We start from the raw sequence: 23980 nt of genomic DNA on the forward strand, positions 1-23980 counted from the left end.
CAGGGGCACCGGCTGGTGCAGGGAGCAGTGCAAGGTGTGGGATCAGCAGACAGTGGCCCGACCATCAGTTGTGGTAGCATCAGGGACTTATTTCAGAGGAAGATGAGAGCACAGCAATGGCACTGGTTGTGAAGGTTGTTCCCAAGCAGAAGGAAGATGCTAGTGCAGCTCAGGCAAAGAGGAAACCAGCAATTATTGGGGATTTCACCTGAAATCTCATAAGAGAGCTGAGAGGAGCTGAGGCAGCAGCGACTCTGCCTCAGTCACTTGCCCTCCCAGAGGGTCTGTCAGAGACAGAGACAGATGCTGGATCAGATGTCAAGATGCAGCAATGCACCTGCAGCTCCACCTGGGCAGCTGGTCAAAGCTGTGAGGCTGAGCTGAACGCTGCGAAAACCTCATGCAGCCTCCGAGATTCCAGGGAACCTGCTCTGGCTGCTACATGAATGTTGGTGGGAAAGGATGGGTTCTGATCCAGCCTTCTTCTAGGGGGCAGACCATCCCCAACTCTAGGTCAGGTTGGTCATGGCTTTGTCTGCCTGCCCTAGTCCTGCACCCTGCGAGAAGGGCAGTTCCCCCACCTCCCTGGGCAATGTGCCTCCATGCTGCTTAGTCCCCTGTGCTCTTAATGTCCCCTGTGCCAATGTCCCCACAAAGGCAATGCCCCAGCATGGGGGATGCTCTGATGCAGGTGACAAAAGTCCCATCCTGGCCAGCTGCTGAGCACTGGACTCCAAGGGCCCCTGCAGACTGAAGCAGAAAGCCAGGTCTGCCTGCTGCGGGAGTGGAAGGAGGATTCAAACATGTCTTTTCCAGTGCATCGCCAGGCCAGGTAAGGCCCAACCTGTCCTCTCAGTGTTAGCAAAACATTTTCCTTGAAAAATAAGAATATTCCAGAAAAAAATAATTCCCGTATGTGGTGGGTGACAGCATCCTCAAAGTGAGTCACCGGCAGCACTCAGAGCTCAGGCCTCCAGACACATAGCAAAGGAAAAGGACGGGAATGCATCTGGGGTCAGACAGAGTTTCAACAGATTTCAAGTCTAAGGGGTGGTTGTTTGGATGGTGCCAGGGGCTCCTCCAGACCTGTTTTTAAGCATTGTTCATTGTAAGTGAAAGGTGCAAGCCTTGAGCTGGCAGCTGCTGAGCTGCAACTGCAGCACTGACTCGGAGACTGCCGAAAATAGTGGCTGCTCTACCTCTTCCTGCAGGGATGTTCAGTCTTATTGTCTGACATTGTGCATTCTTTGCTGGAAGGCAGGAGGATCTGGGAAATTTGGGTCCCTGGGTGCTGCTCCTGAGTGCAAGCGAAAGGAGAGCTATGGCAGTGAAACCTGCACATGTTTTCAGCACTTCTCACATCAAGGCAGATGCTGAATCTTATAGTCACCACGCAGGAAATCATCATCACCTTCCAAGCAATGCTTCAAGGGAATTTGTAACATCTCCTTTTTCTTTGAACAGGCCTGGCTGACAGCCAGCTGCACCCTGAGGCTGTTAAAGTATTTGTCAGCTAGGAAGGGCTGTGAAACAAGCAGAAGCAGCAGGGAGTGTGGGCTTTGAATAGAGCATCATCTGATTGATAGCATCACCCTTGCTCATGTGGATGTGCTCTATCACTTGGCTGCCTGTGTTGGAAGTCAGAAGGAAATGGTGCAAATAATCCAGCACACATGGGAGTTGTGAAAGGAAGTGATGGAGCATCCTCACTTGGGAAATTTTCCGTCTTTTAATAGGTGGGGCAGACTGCTGTGTCCTTGGCATGGTGTTGTATGTGAGCCTAGAAGTCTTTGTTATCTCTGATTCCAATTTGATGATGGGATGTTGTGTGTAAATTGCCTCAGTTGAAGGCAAGATGCTTTAATGCCTGCAATGCTAGACCAGGACGCAGGAGAGTGGAGGATCAGCCTTAGGTGAACTACAAAGTTTCTTCATTTTTAGACAGTGTCTGACCTCCCTTAGCTCACCTGTTCCATAAAGATACATCTCTGCCCTGGGGAAAGTGCAAAGCTCTGCATGGTTCTTCAGTGTCCTAAGAAATGATGGCATTGTCCCACATGAGGACTTCACTAAACATTTGCTCTGAATGTGAGGCATTATTTGTACAGAGGACACGGAAAAGTCACCAACAATGGCATCTCAGGGAGCCTTGTGCTTTGGAGACTCCTCTGGAAGGGATCGTTGTTCATCTCCATCCCATGTCCCGGGGAAGCTGCTGTTGGCAGAGCTCAGCAGGTTGCTCCCAAGGACAAAAAAGCCGTTCTTTCCTCTCTTCCCCTTCCAGTGCGGCCTCTCTTGGGGCAGCCGAGAGGATGAAGCCTGGGAATGCTGGTGGGCAGGGGATATGTGTGCAGCTATATTGTGACCACTGAAAGATACATATCCTTGTAACAAGCTGTACTGAGTTTCCATCAGGAAAAATATGGAAGTGAGTTTATGTTTTTATTTGTGATACAAGTATCTATCTTCTTGAAGACAAATTTGCAAAAACAAAGGTGTAGAATATGTTACTAACACAAAGTACAGGCAGGGTTACCTGAGCGATGGGATGAACACAGGTGTGCGGTCCTAGGGCACACCGGAGGCTGTGGTCTCGCACCAGGCAGGCTGCAGGGGTCTGGTGGGCTGTCACTGCATGCTGTAAATATTGAGAGGTGCTTCTTTCTTAGATGTCTAATTGATTGTTTAGCCGAGGCCGTGCTGCTAAGCCACTTAGTGACCCTGATGAGTGGTTCATTCCTGTCTGTCAGCGCACTGCTTCCAGAAGGAAGGTGTACTGGAGATGGCAGGTCCTTGGAGCAGTGGGTTCATACTCACCTCTCCTCACCATCTACATACTCCTCAGCTGAGGAAGCACATCTGCATCCAGTGCCCAGCCTGGAAAAGTGCTGCCAGGCCCTCAGGAGGGTGATGGAGTTGGAAAGCTCTGCTCAACCCACAGTGCTGGGGTGAGGGAGGACCTCTCGGGTTCAGAGTTCAGAGCTGAGAAACTATTTGAGCTGAAGCCACGGTCACTTGAGGCAGCTGTTACAGGTGCCAGGCAGGGCTCAGTCTGTCCCAGGCACCAGGGTTCTGCCTGCACCAGAAGCAGCCTTGCCCTGCTCATCTCTCGTCTGCTCCGGGAAGACCTTATTGCAGCCTTTCCATACTTAAAAGAAGCCTATAAGAAAAATGGGGACAGACTTTTTAGAAGGGTTTGTTGTGATAGGACAAGGGGTGATGGTTTAAACTAGAAGAGGGGAGATTCAGGCTGAACATGAGGAAGGAATTGTTGGCCCTGAGGGTGGTGAGAGCCTGGCCCAGGTTGGCCAGAGAGGTGGTGGATGAACCATCCCTGGAGACATCCCAGGCCAGGCTGGACGGGGCTCTGAGCAACCTGAGCTGGTGCAGATGTCCCTGCTCATGGCAGGGGGGGCACTGGGGGAGCTGGGAAGGTCCCCTCAACCCAAACCATTCTGTGAGTCTGTGATTCTATGATCTTTCTGCAAAAGTGAGGACTGTGTCGGTGTGGGCCCTGCAGCTCCTCCGTGGCATCTCTCCTTGCTGGGGAGCACTCTGCTGCACCAAGACTGGTCCAGCAGCCGCAGGGATCAGTGCCAGACCCCTGTGACACACACACACCCACCAACACATTGTCCCTGATAGATGTCTTAGTAGCTCAGCAAAATCCTACATCTTTTCCTAATACACTCTCTCTCTCTCTCAGTTTTGCAGCTACGGCTTCAGCAGAGAAGGACCCGTGAGCAGCTGGCAGACCAAGGCATCATGCCACGTGAGTATCTTCTTCTACCTTTTTGCACTCCTGTCTCAGAGGGGCTGTGTTCACACAGGGCACTGCTGGGGCACTGTGTGGCACCAGCTGCCTGCTCAGACCTGCTCAGCTCCCAGCAGATTGCTACTGGGAGGACTTTGCTTCCTGCCCTGTAGAAACTTTATGGTTCTTGGTGCTGTACAGTGGTGCCCACCATTTCCCACACAGGTTATAACGCCACTGCTCAAACTCAAGTCAGGAGAGTTGCTTAGCTTACATCATCCAAAAGTTCAGCTGCATAGCTCCCTGTCCCAGAAGTCACTGTATCAGGACAACCACATCCATCTCCAAGCAGAAGACTCACCAAGCTCTTCACGTAGGCAAGGGCAGAGAATGTCATGTCCTCCTGCAAAACCAGGAACCTCTGTGGCAGGATCAGACCCACAGAACAAGGAAGAGGTAGAGGGGGCCCACTACAGAAAGGTGTGGGAGAAGGAAGAGGTGGGGAGCTGCCTCAGCCCTGGTGCGGAGAAGCAGGCCCTGGGTGAGTGACACATACCAGATCTGTGCCTGTGCCCAGCCAGGCCCTTGCAGGGCGCAACTGTCAGTGTACACGTGAGGGCAGTGAAACCAGACCTGGGTCTGCCTGCTGCAGACCAGCAAATGATGTCGGTGCTTTCCTCTGTCTGCCCACACTCATCTTTGCTAACCTGGCATTCAAGCCTGAAGGACAAGCTCCAGGCCAGCATTATTGTGTAATGATTCAGCATCAGAAAGCTAGTTGCTAGACCCCAGTAAGTAAGTGAATGACAACGCTCCCGTGCTGCACCTGCAGGTGCATCACGAAACCTGTAGCATTACCAGAGAAATGATGTTGGGAGTTCAGCCCTGCTCGATGGATAACCCCATCCTGAGCTAGTTCAGGCTCCATGTGCCTAAATCTGTGATTATCTGAGACCCAGATAGAGGATCATCCTTTCTGTCTCATCAAGGGCCCCTTGGGTTCATTGCTAAGATCACAGCTTTCCAAAGTCTGTGTCATTTTTGTCTCTTCTGGCTAACCTTGAAGACGGCGATGCAGCTTTTGTCTAAACAGCAGAACGACAACTCACTAAGAGCACGGTGATAGCACTGCTTGCTGCATCCTGCCCAGCCCCTGCCCTTCTCCTGCAGCTGCCTTCCTAACGGCTTGTGTCAAGGTAACCAGCAACAGACATCTTCTCAGTACAGTATTGCCAGTGTCAAGCAGTAAGAAAACTTGAACAGGATGGCAAAAATCATGACCGTCAAAATGATCACATGGTTTTAAGACTGATAAATGCAGGTTCTTTTAGTTTTTCTTCTGTTTATTTCTGTAAGCATTCAGGTTTTATGCTGCCTGCCACCAAAGCGTGAGCATTTTAATCACAGGACTCCAGAAGTTGGAGCTTTAAGCAAATATTGTGACATTTGTTAAAGTATTGCAAGCACTGGCAATAGAGTCAGTGGCCAAAAACATGTCTAACGTCCCTTGAACTGCTAAGTCCACTCTGTAAAAATGGGCACATGCAGATGGGGTGCAGGACACCCCACTGCACACACATGAGCAGCAGTGCCAGCTGAGAGGTTTGTGTACCTGGCACACGTGGGACTGCACTTCTACAAATGGCACCTCACCTTTAAAACCCTACATTCCAGACCATGTATTAGACCCAAATTACTTGATGGCATCTGAGGGGTATTTTCCTGTTACTTACAGCTTCTCTGCACTCCCAACTTCTAGGCTGACATTTTGCAGTCTGGTTTCTGTCCAAGAATGCCATTTTGGGAAGCTTGAGCACAGTTCACTCACTGAAAGTGGTAGGAAAAAAGGCACTTTTGCCATTATAAAAATGAATGTGTAGAATTTAACTGCTGAATTTAACCTCAGAATTAAGTGTCAGACATTAGCATTTAATACATGGGAGCCCCAGCCAGCTTCCCCATGGCTTGGGCACGTGCAGTCATTCCTTATGAAAAGTCTTTGTTTGAGCCTATCTTCCCATGGCCTGTTGGCTCTGCGGACCAGCAGGTGAGGGGGGCTCTAGGAGGTGCACAGGGCCAGGATCTCAGTTCACATGCATTGCAAGAGGGCAAGAAATGAGCCCGCGTGGCTGTAACCCACAGTGCTTGAGAACAGCCCAGAGGAAAGGGAGAAGACAGGCATTGCTGGTCCCCATGGGGAGACTCAGGTTTGGCACAAGGCTCAGAGCGTGCCCTTGATCCCACATTGCACATCGGATTTTGCACAAGGATTGTTTTCAACTCATTCCATACATTTTCTGCTGATATAATCCCAGGACAGAGAAACTTTGTTTTCCTAACTGATTCATTTTATACAGAGACCAGTAAGAAAGAGGGAAGGTCAGAGTAACAACAGCATTGGATAAAAGCTTTGGGGGCTTGTAGAAACCCTGGTAGGAAGGGGTGTTCATGACCACATGCAAAGCCTGCCGACCTGTTCAGCAGTGAAGCTATAGAACAATAAGTGTGAAACATTGGATTAAGTCCTTAGGAAGCTGATTTTTGGTATCCAAGAGGATACCACACAGGGAGATGGGTCAGTGTTACCTGGGCATAGCACAGTGGGATGAATATCCTCACCAAAGCACAATCTGTGTTTGGATTGACTGGAAAAGATCAATGCCATTGCATACCTGAGCTCTGTTCACACTCCCTTGGATGTTCTGCTGATACGTGAAACCTTCAGATGGCCCCATCACTGGAGAAGGCAGGAAACTGCCTGAAGGAGGATGCTCAGGATCAAAAGGCAGTAGCGTTGCACAACACTTCAGGTTTAAAGCTGGACTCCAACTGTCAGGTGTTTTCAAGTTGTAAACAACGACAACAAAACAATCAACACATCCGAAAAGAGGCTGTAGAAATAAAGACAGGCACAGACTATTGGGCAAGGGCAGCTTGTGTGTCCCTTCAGCCCCGTGACTGTGAATGGAGGATCTTCTGAAGGCAAGGGGAGATGCAGGTTCATTAAGACACAGCACGCTCCTGATCCGTAGGAGTGCAGCTGAGAGCAGAACCTGCCCCATTCTTCAGGCTCACCGAGTAGGAAGTTTCCAGTTCATGCAACAACACATGGAGTTTTATTTTCCTAGTGAAACTGGTGCCGACTCAGTAAAAGCATTTTAAAGCACGTGGGGTCAGTTGCAGAATGGCAGGGTGTAGGGCTGGGCATGGACAAGCCCTTCCTGTAGACCTGCACAGATGTCTGGCCCCAACACCAGACGCATCCTGCTCACTACCCAAGAGAAGGAGGAGGCAGCTCGCAGCGTCAGGGATTCCTCAAGGCAAGGTTCCCCCTATTGTGATGAGCTGCAGAAATAGCTGTACTTGAAGTAAAGGCACTCTTGCTGTACGCAGCCACCACCTCATCCTCCAACTCAAACCTTAGAGGCAATAGTCCCAAGATTATCAGCACCAAGCACAGCAGCTCTGCCCTGTTGCCTCCAGACCCTCAGCGATTTCAAGCTGACATGTCATCCCCTGACAAGTCATCTGAATAACCAGTGCTAGCGATGTCTTTATTTGTTTTGCAGACTAATACAAGCTGCAGCATCCACATAATTCCTCCAAAACTCTTGGTAAATGACTAAATTCTGCGACATTTTCCTCTTGAATGGCACGGCGTTTGGTCAATGCCCATAGCACACTCCCAATGCCGCAGTGAGCAGGGCTGTAGAAATCACCTCTCTTGCTAACTTCATGTTCTCATGTGCACCATTTTATTTTGCTTCTGATTAAACCAGCTGTCACAAGTCCTCATGGCTGCTCACCAGAGCATGGCACAGTAATGCTAGCTTGTCTGTATGTCTGCTTTCCAAATGTCAGGAGCAGGAATGTGCCTTCTGTGTTTTACTGTGATTCACAGGAGGTGAGGGGGGCTGCCCTGGGTGTTGCCTACCAAAAACCAATTCAGAGGGCCTCCAAACATTTCTTAGCTGCTCCCAGTCTTCTCTTCATCCTCCTCTAGACTGATGGAGGATAATATGTCCTGTGTGAAAATAATTTCTGTCCTTATTTGATGCCATAGAGAAGATGGAAAGGGAACTCCTGTTGCCAAACAAAGAGCTGTAGCAAACTGGTTTTGTGGGTCAGGACATCTTCCCCTTCCTGTCCCAATGGGAACAGTTAATTTTGCTTGCTTATACAGCCCACAAAGAACTTTTGTAGGATCTGAGAAATATTAACCCCTTTACCATGCAAATTCTGTTGCAATTTCTACTGAAGCAGAGTAAACAAGGAAATGTGCAAGGTCCTCAGACTGCTCCATGGGACTGGTGGTCACTGGTCCAAGAGCCAGGGATTTCCTTCGGGAGCCCCTCTGGGTTAATCCTCCTTGGCGTCAGGAGATGCTGAGAACTTGATCTGCTGCCTGGTACCTGGCCAGGCAGCTGCTCAGGGAGGGCCCATGGCACACAGATGCTTCTGGGCAGGGGACAGGACAAATGTCCAGTGAGAGGGAACCTAAAGGAGATAAAGGTAGTCAGCGATGGGAGAGGGACAAAGGCCCATAGCTCCAGGGTCTTGCCTTGAAACACCCTTGCTGAATGCTGTGTCCACGTGGTCCCTAGAGGAGAGGCAGATCTTTTCAGTTTTCTTGCTGGCCTCAAGCCTCAGTTACGAGCAGGTTTTACTTGCAGGTGAGCTTCTCTCGCAGGTTGTTGCTCTTCCCAGATCTGTCCTCTGGGGCTTCGGTGCCTTCCATGACTTGCAGGAAACACTCCAGGGAAAAGCCGCATCTGCTCTCTGACATGTCCCACGGAGCACTGCGTTCCAAAGCCTGCATCCCCTCCCTGCCCATGTGCCCCCTGCGCTCCCCATGCTCTTTGTCCCCCCTGCTCCCTTGCCATGGACGGGCTGAGAGCATGGGATTTCCCAGAGCTTTCCTGAGTTATTTTTAGTCAGCGCAATAAAGAGAACCGCTAGTTTGTGTTGCTATTTTTATAGCACTCATTAAAACGCTGTTGCTGAGTATCCTGGTGGCTGCTTGCTTCCGCTCCTGTGCTGACTGCTCCTCTTTCTTTCCTGTTGCAGCACTGAAAAGCCCATCTGCATTCCATGAACAGCGAAAAAGTCTGGAGCGAGCCAAGGTAACTCCTGCAGCCACCCCAATGAGAGAACACTGGGCTTGCTTTGCATGCATTGCGGGGTTTGAAAGCACCTTCCACTTCCTCTGGCATCCTCCATCCCGGTCCTGTGGCCAAGGATAAGGGTCAGGGCTTCTTCCCTGGTTCCAGACATGGTGGGGTCAAGCCAGGGTTCACAAATGCTCTGGAGCACCCTTCTCCAAGCAGGGGAGGTTTAAAAGGGCAGAGAGGCCACCTGTGCCCTCAGCTATGGGGTTTCACAACAGTCCGTGGGCTTTACAAGAGGCCGTGGCCAGGGTGTAGCTCAGCATGGCGTTGACAGTCCTTCCAGTCAATGTCCCACCAGGTGAAATGCTGTTTTCCTCTCCAGGCCAGTTCCACAGCTCTCCCCGCTGTGCTGGCTGCTCTCCACTCCTGCTCAGGTCAACGGGGTTAGAGCAGGGCCAGCAGCAAACAGGATGGAGCTGAACTATTAGCAATTGTGCAGGAGGAATGCAGATGCCCTTTGTCACCTGTAGCGAGACCCCAGGGAGCCCACACTTGTCAGACGAGAGTGTGGCTTTTAGCTCGGCAGTGCAGCTTGGACATTACGACACGCAACGTCCAAGGGGGCTCCCACCATCCCTATTATCTAATTGCACTCAGGCTTCCCTAAATATTGCCGAAAGCAGAGATAAGATAAGTAGCCATTTCCAGAACACATCAAAACTCTGTGATGAGGTCACTTTTCGGGAAATCACACTGGTTTTCCAAGAACCCGCAATCCAGCCGTGACCAAACTCGGGGATGTCCACAGAAAAGGGAACAGTCATGCAGGTTTTGCTTGAACCACAAGTTTGTTCCATTAATCTGCAAAACGTGCTTACAGTCATGTGGGAATGGACCTTTGCAAGGAAGAATGATTGTGAAATATGGAGAAGTGCTCTTCGGAACTTAAACACACTCCAAATCACTTGCCCTGAGTCTCCTGTGGTAATAAACGGCTAGCATAAGAAACATAATATGACTCTGAAAAATTAGTATGCTTACAAAATTTCAAGCAATCCAAAGTATCCTTGAAGTGTCATATATTTTACAGTTTAAGTATACATTTGTGTCTCTTTGTCTTTCTCTTCAAAGGCTTTCACTGGCTAGTTGCCTGGGGAAAAGGGAAGGATAGTCTTGTATATCCCAAACTGCCTGCATTTTTAGAGCATGCTAATGAAGCCACTAATGAGCAGAGCTCGTAACAAACAAACATATACTCCTTTGCAAGGATGCCCTGCTTAGAGCTGTGACAGGGAAGGAGCAGCAGCTGTTTCTGGATAATTACTCAATGGCATTTGTTGTTTAGCTGATACTACTCCAAACTGATGTTCTGCAAACAGCAGATAACAATAACCACTTTCATGTGTTTTGAAAGCTCTTCTGCTTCAGCTGATGCTAAAAATAAACCCCCACACCTGAGGTATTTCTCCACTCTTTGCACCCCAGTGACACAAATGCAGCAAAGGTCAAAAGGAACTGAAGTCACAGCAGAAAGGCCAATGCAGTGTGAATGCTGGGTTCAGCACGAGCAATGCCACATCTGTAGGACAGCAATTCAGGCTTAGCCCAAGTCAGGACCTGATCTGAGGGTTAGCTGGAAATGCATTAGGTGAATTTATTTGTATCCAGGTGTAGACACCAGCTTGCTCTGACCTGGCACAGGAACCAGGCAAACCTACACATGGTCCAAACAAGGGATTGTGTCAGTGAAAGTAAGTTGGGGAAAATGTATGGGGGGAAGGGTAAGAAATTATAAAGACTTCAGTAAATAAAATGTCTATTATTTGTTTAAACATGTCACTGGCTATGTTAGAGGCTGGCATCAGGCCAGTGCAGCGGACTTTGAAGTCAATGTCCTGTAACAGATTGCTGGATGGGAGGACAGAGAGCAGGGTGGCTTTCCTGAGGCAGGCTGGCTCAGTGGGGCTTCAGGGACCAGGGGGGTGGCTACCACATCTCTGCCCCCAGCAGAACAGCCTCCTCTGGTTCACTCCTGACAGATGTGTGACAACCAAGGGACATCCCACCCCACAGCAATGTGCTCTGGTGCTCTCCAACTTGTGCTGTCAGCAAGTGTCCCCTGATTCCCAGCCCAAGCTTTTCTGTTGCAGTTTAAGCCCATTGCTTTTTATCCTCTATGCATGCTCAGTCAGGACCATTTTTCTTCTTTCTTGTAGCACTTTTAAATAGCATTTTTCATCCTGTTTCTCTATAGCCACCTCACCTTCGGACTGCCCACCCTCCCCTCACTGATCCCATCTCTTGCTCAGAATGGTTTCTGTAACTGTCCTCCAGACCCTTCCCATGGATTCTTTTGGACGCAGGGACGCAGGGACGCAGGGACCCTGTTACCAGGGTCCATCTGACACTCTTCATCGTCTCTTCATCGTGTCTCCTAGAAAGCTGCCTGCTGGTCTGGGGAAGTGATTCAGCTGCTCACCACTAGACTCTCCAGAGCCTTGTATTTTTTTCTCTATTTATGCAGTAACTAATTTCTGCACTGTCCAGTGACGACTACAGAAGCATCTCTGGTGAATTAAGTCTTCATCCAACCCAGTGCTTAATCAGCTGGCTTAGCTGTGTCTAACTGTGACAGTCCTTTCCAGATGTCCCTCTTTAAACTGTACCAAATGGATTTCAGATATTTTCTTCATCTATTCCAAATCACGTTGCATTGTAGTCTGTTAGCCTTGAATGATTCAGAGTTAAGGAGTATGTCTTCTGCCATCCAAGGCATTAATGAATATATTGACTAGCAGGAAAAATTACTGTGTAACATGATTTGATATATTCTTCTGTTTAGACTGTGAACCACTCCTAATTCCTCTGGTGACCCAGAGCTATGCTCCTTTTTTATGTTAGTCTTAGCCAGACCAAATTTCTCTGGCTTGCATATGAGAAAGCCATGTAAGATAATGTCAAAACATGCTTAATGTCAAGCTACATGACATTCATTGTTTATTCCTGTAACAGAAATCTGTCATCCCTCCATAGAAGGAAATTAGGCTGGTGCGACGTGGTTTGTTCTTGATGAATCCATCCTGGCTGTTGATCAACTCCTTGCTATCTTCAAAATCCATTTATATAGATTGTTTGATTACTTGGTCCAATATCTTTCTGACTGGTTTATAATTTCCTGGTTTCTCCATCTCTTTTGAAGCTCTCCCTTGCCCAGTTTCCTGGAAGCCCACAGACAGCTGTTATTACTCTAACCTTGTGCATCTCAAACTGTTTGGGAACATTTAACTGGAGTATTCTCCGACCTGTTCTCCAACTTGATAACTGGAGCTTCTTCTCTTTGGTTGCTGAAGGTTCTTGGCTTAGTCATCTGATTGATAAATAGCCATTTATATTTTTTTTAAGATGGTTTTAAAAAGACATTAAATCCTGTACCCATCTCAGCAGCATCCATAATTATTTCTCCTGTTTATGGAACACAGACAGCACTTTCCATTGCCTTCTCCTGGCTACAGAAGTGCTTACAAAATCTTTTTCTCATGATCCTGTACACTTTGTACTGTGGGTTTTCCAGTTTTGCTCCATCTGCCTGTGCTATTCTTTCATATTTATCCTTAAGAGTTTAACCTTTTTGAACCATGTACATTTTTTTTACTATTTCTTCTTGCATCTCAACTTAGCAAACAACTAATAATTTGTCCAAGCCATGCTCTAGCTTTTCCTCACCAGGGTATAAGCTTATATTTGTATTCTCGAGGTCATCTGCCCTCAACACTGACTATTTTGGCCCTAAGGGGAGGAGTTATTGTACCATGAGGAAGCTGACACAAGGCTCTGGGACCATGTTTATCATAAGCTTAGCTGCAGCAATCTGCAAAGCAGATTTTCCCAACCCCACATCATAACTGGGGTGAGAAACCACAGAGCACAGGTGCTACGGGACTGCAGGAAGGCCAAACCTCGTGGCTGACCCAGGTAGAGAGTCGGGGCAGCTTCATGATGTGCTTAGCTTTATATCTCAGCCCAGAGTGCCAGGCTGCCCGCAGAAGCCGTCGCTAACAGTCCAGTCTCTCAAAGGCAACGTGGTTTGCTAAGCTAGGAGCAGACCCACCACTCCCAGTGAACAGGTCTCATCCATCTCATAAGCTCTTGTAATGCTTCAGTCATCAGAAGCCCAAGGGAAGTTGGAAAGGACACAGCTTAGGAGTGGGGACAGTGAACAGCCCGCAGCTCCATGCACACTGTTCCCTTTCTGAAGAACATCTGCCCAAGAACAAGCCGTGGTCTGAGTGAAGAAAAAAAAATGCCATTTAGGAGCTCACTCAACCCAGCTTGTAATAAATCCAAAATAACCATGAAATGGCACAGGGGCAGACACTCTCTGTACCTTATTGCTGCTCTAGCCAGGTAACACTCTCTGCATTTGTGTTCTGCAGACTGAAGATTATCTCAAGCACAAGATCAGAAGCAGGCCTGAGCGATCAGACCTGGTCAATATGCACATTTTACAAGGTAAGACTGCCTGAGCTTCTCCCACATGTTCCTTGTGTCTCCTGCCTTGTGACTCATGTCTCTCCTGCCCCACTTGGGTTCCCTTCAGGGCTCCCATCACGAGTAACTTTGCCCCAGCTACTCGTGAGAAGTAGATTTGAATGAGACACATGTCGTATGGAATTCAGTCCAGACCTGGCCGTCAGGAGGCAGGACACACATTTATTCCCTGACAGAAGCAGACTCAAGGCTATCTAATCAGTCCCATCTCTGGCAGGGACCAGTATAAGATGCTCTAGAGGACAGTGGGGTAGAGAACAACTGGGAGAGAGGACTCTGTTACCCAGAGGTGCTGAGGTCTGTTCCTCATGAAAAGCATAACCGGGACATTTGTTGTCCAGGACACTGATGTGCCTGTAGCAGGTGGTTGCAGTACCTTCCCAAAACTGGACATCTTTTGTTTTGCCTTAACTCTGGCAATTCATGGTGATGCAGTCAATGAATCAAGCGCAGCCATAGGAATAGCCCTGCTATTGGTCTGGGAGCAGCAGCAGCTCTCCCTTCTCCCATCTCAGTGTCCTCTCCCAGCCAGAGAGCTGGGACGGCTCCACTGCGTCCCATCACTGACAGGAGAACACTGCCATGTCCCCCATTATCTCCAGAGATAACGGGCTCCTTAGAGACAGGGAGGATGTGCAGCCTCTGTCCTCAAGTCCTGTCAGTCCCCTGGAAGAAGCAGGTCACGCTCTGGCAACTGTAAATGGTGGCTTCTACTCTCAGCAGGGATGAATTCTTTATTTCTTCTTCCTCTGGCATGCAGTGGGGCTGAGCAAGGGGCCCATGCTGGATTGATGCTGCTCCCTCGCTTTTCCCTTGGGTCTCCATCCCTAAAATGAGGCAGCATCACTGCCCATTAAACAGGTGGAAAGTGTCTTTCCCTTAGTTAAATAATAGAAGCAATACGGACTGGAGTTGGGCCCCAGGGACTACAAACCAGATGTGGCAGCAGCTGCAGTCACCAGGCATGGACAGGGCCAGTGAGACATGGGTGGTACCTTTCAGGCACACCTTCTGCTACTGTTCACCTCGAAGAATTTGTGCATGTTCTCTGCCCTACACAGTCTGAGACCAGCAGTGACCCCAGACCAGCTCTCCCAACCTCCTGCAGAGCATTTTTCCCTCTAGCTTGTGTTGCCTACACCATGTCTTCCAGAAGTGTCCCATCTTTGACAATAGCACACGCCAGGTGCAGCCCTTCTTACTTCAGACATCTGAGGCTATAGACATGGTCTAGTTTAGGATCCTGCTCCTTCACTGCTCATGCCTGTGCCACCAGAGGAGCCAGATCACATTTGTTCCAGAAATCACCACTTTCTGTTGTAATTGGCCGCTCTTCTGTCATCTGTAAATAACTGGGAACTTCTCAGCTGAGTTCAGTAGGGCTGTAGCTTCCAGATCCAGCTGCTTTTGTTATGCTCCGCTCCACCTGCTTGTTTTCCTCCTGAAGGCCTGGAGCACTGTCGTCATGTCACTCCCACATGTCCACTCCCAAAGATCTTCCAGTAGAAGGCATTTACTCCAGTTATCAAACACTGCTAATGGTTCTTTTCTCCAGCTGTTCCCCAGAAGTAGGTAACAGAGGACCAACGGGGTCCTGGCAGGGAGGAGCTGGAGTTCACTTTGTCCCCCATGTTAGTCACAGTTTATTAATGACGTTTCCATTGCAGATCATTCCTGGACCTTGCAGAGGATGCTCCAGCTGCAGGCTGGGTTTGCAAGTCTAGGCTAGAAAACACAGGCTCCTGCCTGGGAAGGGACCTCAGGCTCAGAGAAGGACCCACGTCCCAAAACCCACCAGCCCCATCTAATCCATCATCCTGCTTCCCAGCCTTGGAGCAGCTCCTGCTGTGCACTGGGCCATGCTTAGGTTTTGGGCACATCCCAAAAAGGCCGTGCTGAAGGAGAGCAGCACATTCTTACCAAGCTTACAAGTTCCCCAGGTCCTGACCTGATCCTTCCATTTGGACTTTTAGACTCAGCTGCAGAGGGGTCCATTCAGTCTACTCAAATGAAGCTGAAAAGAGCCCGACTGGCAGATGATCTCAATGAAAAGATTGCTCTCAGGCCGGGTCCTTTGGAGCTGGTGGAGAAGAATATTATTCCTGTCGACTCAGCTGTGAAAGAGGCCATAAAAGGTAGTTGAAGTGAACATGCATGTTGTGTGTGTGCATTGCATGGGGCAGGGGCTGGCAAGGTTACGAGGATGTACTACAGAGACTGCAGGAAGTCACCAACCTGGAGTTAAGAGCTGCATTTATTGCTTAAATTTTATTATTTTCACAGTAGGCAGCCTGGTCCAGTGCAGCCTGTGCTTACTTATCCCGGCCTATGAAAAGACAACTCTTAGAGCAAAGACCATGGAAGCATGCACGTCTCCTCAAAGAACCTCTCTTCTTAAACCCTTTCCTTCCCCAAAGCTTTGAGCACATAATACTGCTGGAGACAGGACATTCCTTCCTCCCTCGCATAGGAGAGAACCTGGGTGCACACGTGGTTGTGAGGCCAGCCTGGATTCTTCCGCTTGTGCCCAGACAAGCTTCTCATCCCAGCAGGTGGAGGTGAAGTGAACCCAGTTCAGACAGGCTCCTTTTGTAGCGCTGATGCTGGTGGCACGCAAGACCCAACAGAGTAGGATGCTGCATGGCTGGGAGTGCAAAATCATCCCTGGGGTGCAGGGTCCACTTGTACCAACTTGTACCCAGCGCTTCGCTTATGCCTAAGCTGGGTTTTCCTCCGCCACCTACCTCCAGCTGGAGGAGGGAGGCAGAATCCTCCACAATTATTTCCCCTGTGCTGCCGCAGGGAGGCTGGCAGGGGAACCCACACAAAGCAAAAAGATGACTCAGCTTTTGAGTCAGGCCCCGTTGCCAGGACAGGGATGGCCAAAAGAAGAGAAAGGAGCAACGAAGCCAGCATGGTCCTGCAGTGCCAGGGCAGCAGCCTGTGTTTTTGAAGCCTGGGGCCATCTCCTCATGTCCAAATTGGCCCTTGGATCTCAAGGGAGGCAGTGAGAGGTGCTCTGCCCCATGGGAGCTCCTTTTTCTGTTGCTCCTGGTTCCTCAGTTCATGGGGCTAGTTCCATTGGCATAATCTGATGTTAAGTGCCTGTTCTGGGGCTCAGAGCAAGCTGGAGACAGCGGCAGGACTTTGGGACAGGAGAGGTCTTTGAATGACAGGAGTGATGCCAAAAATGGGAATTGAAACAGGAAACACTTTGACTCTTCTTTCATCTCAGAAACCAGCAGAAATGACATGAAATACTCCAGGCTCAGATACCGCCCTGTCCTGCCCTGCAATTGTTCCTGCTCTTGTTTTCGCGCTGTGAAGTGCACGCAGTGTTCACACAGCGGCTTCGCCAGGCTGGTCCTTGAGCCGCTCCATTTCCAGCATTGCACGGCTCTTGCCTTTGAAGGTGAAATGTTCCAGGACTCTGTCTGAAGAGGAATTTTTAAGAAGAGTTCAAGTAAAATCTCCCTGGCCACTTACCGAAGGAGACAAGAGTGGAAAAAAAAAAACAAGAGTTTTAAAAAATTCTCCCCATCTCCCCTTTATAAACATTGAAGGCAGTTTGAGCACAACTTTATCCACTGGAGCTGAGGCTTGGAGGCTGAGCAAGTGTGCTCGAAGTTTGAACAGAGTTTCTCTCCAGCTGCCTTGTCAGGAGCTTGTGGCAGACAGAGATTTACAGGACAAATTTGTTAAAAACAAAAAGTCTCCCTCAAAACAACTTGCTCTATTTTAAATTCCTTCCTTTCACAATGACCTTCTGTCATATTGCTGGGGAAAAAAATGTGCCCTGTAAGCCAGTTTTATCCTATTTAGGGTGAAACATAGCACGTTAGGGTCAAACATGAAGTTACTTGGTACTGTTGATGCCATGAGAAGGATGTGTTGCACCTGCAGCAGGAACACAACGCCAGCCCTCATTTCTGCAGAAGAAAGCCCGAGACTGAAGGATCCTCAAGCTGATTTTCAGAGTCAGAGGTGCCCTGTGGTGCTCACAATTTGGGGCGAAGGGCTGAACTCAGAGCAGAGATGAGCACTGGCACTTCTGAATGTTAAGCCTTTTGTTTTTGCAATACCAGAAAAATGACAGGGTTTAAAATCATTTTACTTTAACCTTGGAATCTCAACTGTTTATACAGTGGAAAGTTCAGCTGACGTGTTCCTCTAATCACCTCCGGCAGGGTAAGCAGAAAGTGCCAGACCCCGACCGAAAGCCCTAACGTCCCAGTGACAGGAGGCCGCCAGTGCCCTGCATAGCTGAGCAGTGATATAAGAACCTTTTTTTACCAGGTCCTTGTCATCACTTTGTCCAATACGCTTGAGAGGACAATACCCAGTGCATTAGAAACAGTCCCGAGCAAACACCATTCTGCCTGAGATTACAGTAGAGACATGGGATCGCAAAACAACACAGTCAGCCCGGGGCTGGGTGAGAGCAGGACAGATAAGGGCAGCATTTCCCACCCGGCACAGGCCCCTGGTATCAAGCAGCAGGATGCAGCACATTCCTGTCGTGCTCCGGGCTGCCGCTGTGTCCTGAGGGTCCCTTGAGCTCCCGGTTTGGCACCATTTCTCATCATATGCTTATTAAACTCCATCCCAAGTCTTGCAGATCCAGCAGTGCCCCTTGTCTGGTGTCATTTTTCCCCGAGAGAGGATGCCCACGCTTGCCTGGGGAGCAGCTCCCACCCAGCCCAGCCCGTAGATCATGCAGTGCTGTTGTTCTTCAGGGAAGACCCAGTTCGGGTGCTGCCTCTGATGGAGAGGGGACAGGCGCTGTTTGCAGGGACAGATGAGGAGCCTGATGCCCTGGAGAGCAGGGACGAGAGACTCTCCGCAGGACGCAGTTGCTCTCACATCCCCCACCCTTGTGTTGGCTGGGCAGCAGCCTGGGGTGGGGAGCCAGGGCTCCCTGCGCCCTCCCCACCCCGGCACCATGAGCCAGAGTGAGCAGAGATAACCCTTATCTCTCAGATAGGGGCAGGGTCAGAGCAGGAGGGTGTGAGGCAGTGAGAAGGTGCACATTGCTAGACCCACAGCAGGGACAGGTGGAAGATTGTCCCCGGGCCCTTCCTATTTCCCCATTTGTCACCTCGCTATCGGCATGCCAAGCTGCCTGACAAATGCCAGACTCAAGCATGAGGAGATTACAAGCGTGGCCACGCTGCTCCTTCCTCTACCCCCACCTGCAGCCCTCACGAGGCTCACATGGGACCTTTTCTTTTTCAGCACTTTATTTATCAGCAAAAGCCAGGGGTCAAGAGCTCTTGCCCATCTGACTAGGAGATAGTGTGCTGGGAGCTTTGCAGAGGGAAGAAGTGATGTCTGGGGCAGCGAGGAGGCAATGGCAGCAGTTTGATGCATGGTGTGCGGGTGAAGCTTCTGCACAGAGACAGGATCTGGAAGCCTCAGTTCAGCTGCAGCTGTGTCCACACACGTCGGGTGTTGCACTGTGAACAGATAGGTCACCCTCAGGGTGGATTTCAAGCTTAGTTTTTCTGCTGAGGACAGGGTCCCATGTGTGGTATGGCCTTGGGGTCGGGATGCTCAGCTGATGGGGAGAGAGACTCTGACGTCCTTCTCCCCGCGTCAGCTCAGCAGTGGGGCCGGACAGCCCTGTGCCAGCCCCGCCTGGCGGTCCAGGCTCCAGGGGCTCCTCTCTCCCTGTCTCGAGTGACACGGTCACGGCACGGGCCAGGAGCCGATGCCACCTCCAGTCCCACCAGCCGCGGCTGCGGGGACACGGGCAGGAGCTGCCCCAGCACAGCTGGGGTGGGAGGAGCTGTTGGAGCCCTCCGAGCACCACATCCGCCCTCGGCCAGGTCTGGAGGAGGTGGGCAGGCACCGAGGCATCTCACAAGGCTCGCCGTGCCGCACTCGTCCCCTTCCAGCCTTGACCGCCGCCCTTCTCCCCCGGCAGGCACCCAGGTCAGCTTCCCCAAGCCCGCCGACGCCTTCGCTTTCGAGGAGGACAGCAGCAATGACGGGCTGTCTCCCGAGCAGGCCAGGAGCGAGGACTCGCCGGGCTCCACCGAGTCAGTGGCCGGCAGCAAGGCCCCGGAGCCCGCCCCCGCCGCGCCCGCCGGGCCGGCCCAGGTACGGCCCAGGACACCGGGCGCGCCCGGCCCAGCAGCGGCACACGGGCTGCGGCGGCCCCTGCTGGCGGGAGCGGGGACTGCAGCGGCGCGGGCGGGGCCGGGACGGACCGGGGGAACGGGGCGACTGGGGGGCGGAGGGACTGGAGAAACTGGGCTGAGACTGGGGAGACCGGGGGGACTGGCCTAGGCTGGGTGACGGGTGGGGAGACTGGGGTGAACTGGAGTTGACTGAGGTGGCCAGGCTCTGGCGACTGGGCTGGTCTGGGGGAGAACCGGGATACAGGGCTGATGTGGAATGGAAAGGGCTTGGGGTGGACTGGAGAGACTGGGGGTCTGGGAGGGGACTAGAGGGTTCAGCTGGAGAACAGGAGCTGAGGGGAGATCTTCTGATCTCTGAACTGCCTGAAAGGAGCTTGGAGCCAGGGGGGGTCGGGCTCTGCTCCCCAGGAACAAGCACCAGGACCAGAGGAAATGGCCTCAGGTTGCGCCAGGGGAGGTTGAGGTTGGATCTGGGGAACAATTTCTTCCCCAAAGGGCTGTGGGGCATTGGAACAGGCTGCCCAGGGCAGTGCTGGAGTCACCATCCCTGGAGGGGTCTAGAAGACGTGTAGATGAGGCTCTTAGTGACATGGGGCCGTGCCAGAGTGAGGCTGTGGCTGATGACCTCAGTGATCTCAATGATCTCAAGGATCTCTTCCAACCAGAATGATTCTATGATTCTGTGATTCTATGGGATAGATTGGGAGAAGTGGTGGTAGTGGGCTGGGGTAGACATGGGGGTCTGGGATGGACTGAGGCATGTGGGATGGATTGAGGGACTGAGGAAGACATGAGGCAGGGGCAATGGGCCACCATGTGCCCTCTGTGGGCAGATGCCATCTGTGCTGGCTAGCCCCAGGCAGCAGCCCCACATCCCCTCTCCCATCACATGCTCACCTCTCCCTGGCAGGATCACCCCCACGGCACCGATGGCCATGCACCGGAGCCGGCGGCGGGGCAAGGCAGCCGGTGCGACAGCCCCAAGCAGGCAGCGGGTCAGGAGAGCCCACCGCTCCCGGTGACCTCCGCCGTGAAGGTAACACCTGTCCCTCCAGCCCCTCGGGAGAGGGAGTGAGCCCAGGACACCCAGCTCTGTCCCAGTCTGTAGTGCCCCTGTGCTGCACCCCACATGTGGGAGTTCTGGGGGGTTGTTCTTAAGGCTTGAAATAATGCAGGGAGACAAACTTTGTCGTCAAAAACTGCTATTAGACTGATATTGCATCCTGTGAGAGGTGGTCGCTTAGGTCCTGCCCTGGAAATGTCCCCTGGGGCTAGGAGCAGGAGATACAAGGCAACACTGAAATATCTTCCAGACAAGAAGGGCCGTTCTCCATCTCATGTGCTCTCCAGCACAACTGAGATGAAACGTGACCCTGAGGGAGTCCCCTGTGTGTAGGCTCAGCAGCTCTTGGAGCTGGAGTGCCAGAGTGTCAGTAGGAGCTCCTGCTCTCTGTCCCAAGCCTCTGGGTTCTCACAGGGTGATAGAAGCTCTTCTCCCATCTAATTCCTTTCCTTCTTGGACCAACAGTCCAAATCATCCAGTGATAGCAAGAACCGTCACAAAAAGCCCAAGGACACCAAGCCCAAGGTGAAGAAGCTGAAGTATCATCAGTACATCCCTCCAGACCAGAAGGCAGAGAAGTCTCCTCCACCCATGGACTCTGCATATGCCCGACTCCTCCAGCAGCAGCAGCTCTTCCTGCAGCTCCAGATCCTCAGCCAGCAGCAGCAGCAGCAACAGCAGCAGCAGCAGCACTTCAGCTACCCAGGGATGCACCAAGGCCAGCTAAAGTGAGCAGCAATGTGCCAGTAGCATGGTTTAGCCCTGTCTCCCTCCAAACTTTCCCTTCCTGTAGCCACTTGGGCTAGTGTAAGGGGTACAGATGCATCTAAGTGAAACACAAGAGCTTGGGAACATAGCACAGTCTCCTGCAAAGCTATTCCGGCTTTGTGAGCTGGCTGGAGCACCTGTAACCTGCTGGTGGGTCACTAGCAATCTCCTTGCAGCCTGACTGGGTTTTCCATGGGGTTAGTGGTCCCTCAGGTCCCACACAGGAGACTGCAGCCCCGAGGGAGCAGAGAGATGGTACATGGGGTACAGAGACCACAGGGAGCAGACAAGTTAACCCAACTCTCCTTTGTTATTTCAGGCAATCAAATGAACAAATGGTCAAAAGTTCAAATTCTTCATCAACTTCTGTCAACAACACCCCACTTTCTCCTGTGAAAACCACCTTTTCAGGCCAGACTTGTGTCTCATCTATCAAGCCAGGCCCTCTGCCATCTAACCTGGATGATCTGAAAGTGAGTACAAACTTTCACCATGGGAGCAGAATCTCGTAGCCTGAACGTGCTTTGCTACCCCTGAAGTGTGCAATGTAGTGCCACAGGCTGAGCTGGCCGAGGGTGAATGTGTGTTGCAGATCAGCAAACCGAAACCAACGTGTCACCATGACGGCAGCTGAAAACATGGGTTTGCTGCTCTGCAGGTTTCTGTTCCAGGGCATGTGTCAGCAAACCTTAGGTGTAACTTGAGATGGCTGCAGGTCAGGCCCTCAGGTCAAGGTCTAAACGAGGATCTGTGCTACTGCTCCTGCAGCTCATGGCTCCAAACCTTCTGTGGTTTTGTGGTGAACATCACGGATGATGCTAGCAGACCAGCCACAAGCTGGGATGTCAGCATGGCCTCCACTTAGTGACTCAGCTTCTCAGTAGTCACTGCAGCCAGGCCAGCTCAGCTCTTTGCACAAGCAGGAATCTCCTTGAGTCTGCAGTTCCGAGCACTGCTTTGAGCAGGACCTAAATCTGTCATGCAGGCAAGACAGGCCGGGCATAAGGGAGGATCACTCCCATCTGTGGTTCTTTTACACTTTGCTAATGGAGCCTCAGCCGTGGGGAAGGCTGAGACATTTTAGGAGCAGAGGCCTGGGGACAATACTCATTATTAAGAGAAAGAAATAAGATGATGTAAAAATAACATGAGTTTGGCCATAGTGATGCCCCAGCTCAGATGTCTGAACTGTTTTATCTGTCTCCAAGGTACATGGTCACATTCTCTGAGCTAAAGGATGCCATCGGCTAGTTCCTGGTTTGTGTAGAAGTACTCTGCTCATGTAGAAACCTACTGCTAGGAAGAAAATCTTGGGTGACCTCCATGGCCCAAGGACCACTGCTGGTTCATGGAGCGCAGTCACAGCTCCTGGAAGAAGAAGGAAACTTTTCCGGTTAAGAAAGGTCAAGGTCCTGCAAAATGTGCAGTGGTCAGGGCTGTGCATGGTGACTGCAGGTGAAACAGTGACCCTAGGGGTCAGAGCTTTAAAGCAGAAAGCTGGAAGCCTCTGATCTGTGGCTCCTTGTTAAGAATGCTGGGTTTCTAAAGGGCTCATCTGCCATTGGGATTGATCATTGGTGATTTTCCTTCTAGGTGTCAGAACTGAGACAGCAGCTCCGAATACGAGGCCTGCCTGTGTCGGGTACCAAAACAGCTCTGATGGAACGGCTGCGACCCTTCCAGGAGTGCGGCAGCAACACAGTGCCAAACTTCAGTGAGATCACCACCGTCACCTTCCCAGTCACTCCGTCAAGCACCCTGTCAAGTTACCAGTCACAGTCCTCCACCAACATGTTATCAAACGGCTTCTACCACTTTGGCAGCACCAGCTCCACCCCACCCATCTCTCCAGCCTCCTCCGATCTCTCTGTGAGCGGCTCTTTGCCAGACACATTCAACGACGGGCCCATGTCTTCTCCACAGTTCGGTCTCCAGCCATCTCCCGTTCATGGCAATGCTGAAGAAAGCCTCATGAGCAGCATGAATGGAGGGAGCATCCAGCTGGAGCTGGAAGGGATCGACACAGAGAAAGACAAGATGCTGGTGGAGAAGCAGAAGGTTATCAATGAACTGACGTGGAAGCTGCAGCAAGAGCAGAGGCAGGTGGAAGAGCTACGGATGCAGCTCCAGAAGCGAAAGAGAAGCAATGGCCTTGAAGAGAAGCAGCAGCAGCCTGCTCAGCATTTCTTTGGTGTCCCCATCAAGCAAGAAAATGCGGTGTCCAGCTGTCCGTTTGCATCCAAACAAACTGCCTTGAAAGGCCAAGCCAGCAGCTCGGATAAGTTGAGTAACTGTGGGGTGCCGCAGCTGCCTCACATTGTAAATAGCCACTGCTTGGAGCCTACAGGGCAAAGCACCATCACCTCCTCGACATTCCTGAGCCCGCAGTGCTCCCCCCAGCACTCCCCACTGGGAGCTGCGAAGAGCCCCCAGCACATCAGCCTGCCACCATCCCCCAACAGCCACTATCTCCTCTCGGTGTCCCCTGGCTCACAGGCAGAAGGGCGCAGCGGGTCCCCACAGACCAACAGTTGCCTTCGCACAGCATCGGTAAGTGGAGAGCACCTGGATGGCATTGCAGTGGTGAACACACTGG

General features: G+C 51.2%; 1 protein-coding gene across 2 annotated transcripts in view; it reads left to right on the forward strand.

Moving 5' to 3' along the window:
- MYOCD (myocardin) overlaps positions 1–23980 on the forward strand; it is a 253987-nt gene that overhangs the window by 222660 nt on the left and 7347 nt on the right. For both annotated transcript variants that reach the window (XM_082067180.1, XM_082067181.1), the window contains 9 exons: positions 3707–3772; positions 8822–8877; positions 13296–13371; positions 15384–15545; positions 19337–19512; positions 20464–20589; positions 21082–21344; positions 21704–21857; positions 22978–23934. In XM_082067180.1, coding sequence (XP_081923306.1) covers positions 3707–3772; positions 8822–8877; positions 13296–13371; positions 15384–15545; positions 19337–19512; positions 20464–20589; positions 21082–21344; positions 21704–21857; positions 22978–23934 — 2036 coding nt within the window. The remainder of the gene's footprint in view (positions 1–3706; positions 3773–8821; positions 8878–13295; positions 13372–15383; positions 15546–19336; positions 19513–20463; positions 20590–21081; positions 21345–21703; positions 21858–22977; positions 23935–23980) is intronic.

This window comes from Streptopelia decaocto (assembly GCF_964273445.1).
Source record: "Streptopelia decaocto genome assembly, chromosome: 16".
Lineage (NCBI taxonomy): Eukaryota > Metazoa > Chordata > Aves > Columbiformes > Columbidae > Streptopelia > Streptopelia decaocto.